This window comes from Seriola lalandi, unplaced genomic scaffold (assembly GCF_002814215.2).
Source record: "Seriola lalandi dorsalis isolate HSWRI2012SDOR001 ecotype SW California unplaced genomic scaffold, Sedor1 jcf7180001975036, whole genome shotgun sequence".
Lineage (NCBI taxonomy): Eukaryota > Metazoa > Chordata > Actinopteri > Carangiformes > Carangidae > Seriola > Seriola lalandi.
Genome location: NW_019445702.1, coordinates 1 through 2,192, shown reverse-complemented (window position 1 = coordinate 2,192; position 2,192 = coordinate 1). Strand labels below are relative to the sequence as shown.

The following is a 2,192-nucleotide window of genomic DNA, read 5'->3' as shown; positions in this document are numbered from 1 at the left end:
CAGCAGCAGCAACAACAACAGCAGCACAATGGCAAGTCCCACCTGCATCTTAGCCAGTGGAGCAGCAGCTCATGACATCATGGATTGCGTTTCACTTTTTCACATTTTAACTTTTATCTCAGATTCAATTTATTGGCACCAAGCTTTAGAAACACAGAAGGGTAAACAGTGCTGAAGATGAAGTGAGCAACATGTGAAGTAAGATTCATGAATACTGAGTTATGGCATTTTAAACTGAACATGTCACTGACATGACAGAGAAACAAAATAGAGCATAAACTTCACATCCTGGGTGACAGCAAGTGAAGACGTTTGTTTGTTTCCACAGCACCAGTTGAAGTAAATGGGGTGGAAGATGAGGAAGAAGAGGAGGAGGAGGAGGAGGAGGTGATCTTGGAGGAGAACATGGAGGCTGAGCCTCAGATAGAGCTGGAAGGAGCAGAGGGTGCGGTGAGAGTGGAGGAAGCTGACGGGGCTCCAGGGGCCAGTCGTCCAGCTGGAACACCACAACCTCCTGATGAGGAGCAAGCAGGTTTGCAGCCTCTTTTTTTCATGATTAGCAGAGGTTAAAGAATGCGATTCATTTGATGTGTACTGATGTGTCCTCTGCACCTCCAGGTCCCAGTGGTTTAGTGCAGCAGTGCAGACCAGCTAATGCCATTGTTCCCAAGCCCCCACTGGTCATCTCAGACTCAGACAGCGAGGAAGAGGAGGGCCTTGTTTCAAGGCTAATGCCAGCTTCCTGTTTGCAGGAGCCAGCTTCCTGTACAGAAGGTGTCAACACAACACACAACAAACCCAGGAGTCACAACAGTAGCCAGGTTTCCACCCAAATGTAACCTAACTTCAAGAAAACCAGTCTGTGCCTTAAAACCACTGCAGAAGAATAAGAGGTCATTAAAAGATCCAGTCAAAGCTCCAATAATGAAAACATGGAGATCTGACATTTCTGTCTGTTACAAGTGTTAATGTGAGGAAGGTTCCTCCTCCTCATCATCGCTCCACACAGATCTGATGTTTTCTTCTCCTCTTCCTCATGTGCTTCATCATTTATTCACTCAGTCATTTTTATCTACAAAAAAATGTACAGGAGAAACTGACAGTGTGTATAACGAGCATACCATCATTGCATGTCAAGTTGGGTTGTGGGTGTAGACTGCGCTCAGTAACTCACACACAACAGTTGTGTTGCAGTTGAAAACATAAAAAAATAGTCCCCTAAATTTAAAAGGCTTGTTTTGGGGTAAAAGTCAAGTTGATTTTGTCAAGTTATTTCTGGACAAGGAATGACCAGAGTGTCCGCAGCAGTGTAACGTCTGTCTGTCTGTCTGTCTGTCTGTCTGTCTGTCTGTCTGTCTGTCTGTCTGTCTGTCTGTCTGTCCGTCTGTCCGTCTGTCCGTCTGTCCGTCTGTCCGTCTGTCCGTCTGTCCGTCTGTCCGTCTGTCTGTCTGTCCAGGTAAGGGAAAGACTCCTCTGCGGCGGAGCAACAACGTGTCGGTGGAGCAGACGAAGGCTCAGGTGTCGGACAGCAGCTGCGAGAAGAGCTGTCAGGTGACCAGTGAACAGATCAAGGCAGACATGAAGGCTGCTGGGGACACCAGCAGGAGGACTAGCAGTAAAGGGATTACTACTGAGGCTGGGGAGACAGCCGGTCAGACCGCCAGGGCTGACAGTGGGACAGTTCAGGGCACCGGGAGTGCTGGGGCAGCAGTGAGGACTGGAGTGAGGCCAGTGACTGGTTCTTTGGTCAGAACTGGACCTGGGGCAGCCACATCCAGGCAGGTAGGTGGATGTGGGAGGGTGGTGGCGGGCACCAGCCACAGGACAACTACAACCGCTGACAGAGCCACAGGAACTGGCAGGACTAACGATGGCACAGAGGGCCCCTCTGGAGCACAGGCTGGGGACAGTTACACGGGGGAGGCTGGGGGGAGGCTCAACTGCAGTCCTGCCGGTGTGGACGGTCTGGAGCCCAGAGGTGCTGCTGTAAACCATGGTCCCAGGAGACCAGCACTGCAGTCTGGACAGGGAGAGAGACATCCTGGGCCTGCTACTGGTTCAGGTTCACAGCACGGTCAGGCCAGAAACGAGGACTTTGTTCCGAGACGACCTTTGACCCGATCTCGTACCCGTATGTCCGCTGTGTCCCTGGTACCTGACACAGGTAAGGCTGACGCGACAAACACAAAATG

General features: G+C 50.8%; 1 protein-coding gene across 1 annotated transcript; it reads left to right on the top strand.

The window, feature by feature from the left end:
* Positions 1–6: 6 nt before the first annotated feature.
* LOC111655008 (uncharacterized) lies at positions 7–2,175 on the top strand (the record flags this gene model as incomplete). The annotated part of the gene is made up of 4 exons (XM_023406235.2): positions 7–31; positions 329–532; positions 619–774; positions 1,457–2,175. Coding segments are annotated over exons 2-4 (1,002 nt in total), but the record flags the coding sequence as incomplete, so codon positions are not given.
* Between the last annotated feature and the right edge of the window lie 17 nt (positions 2,176–2,192).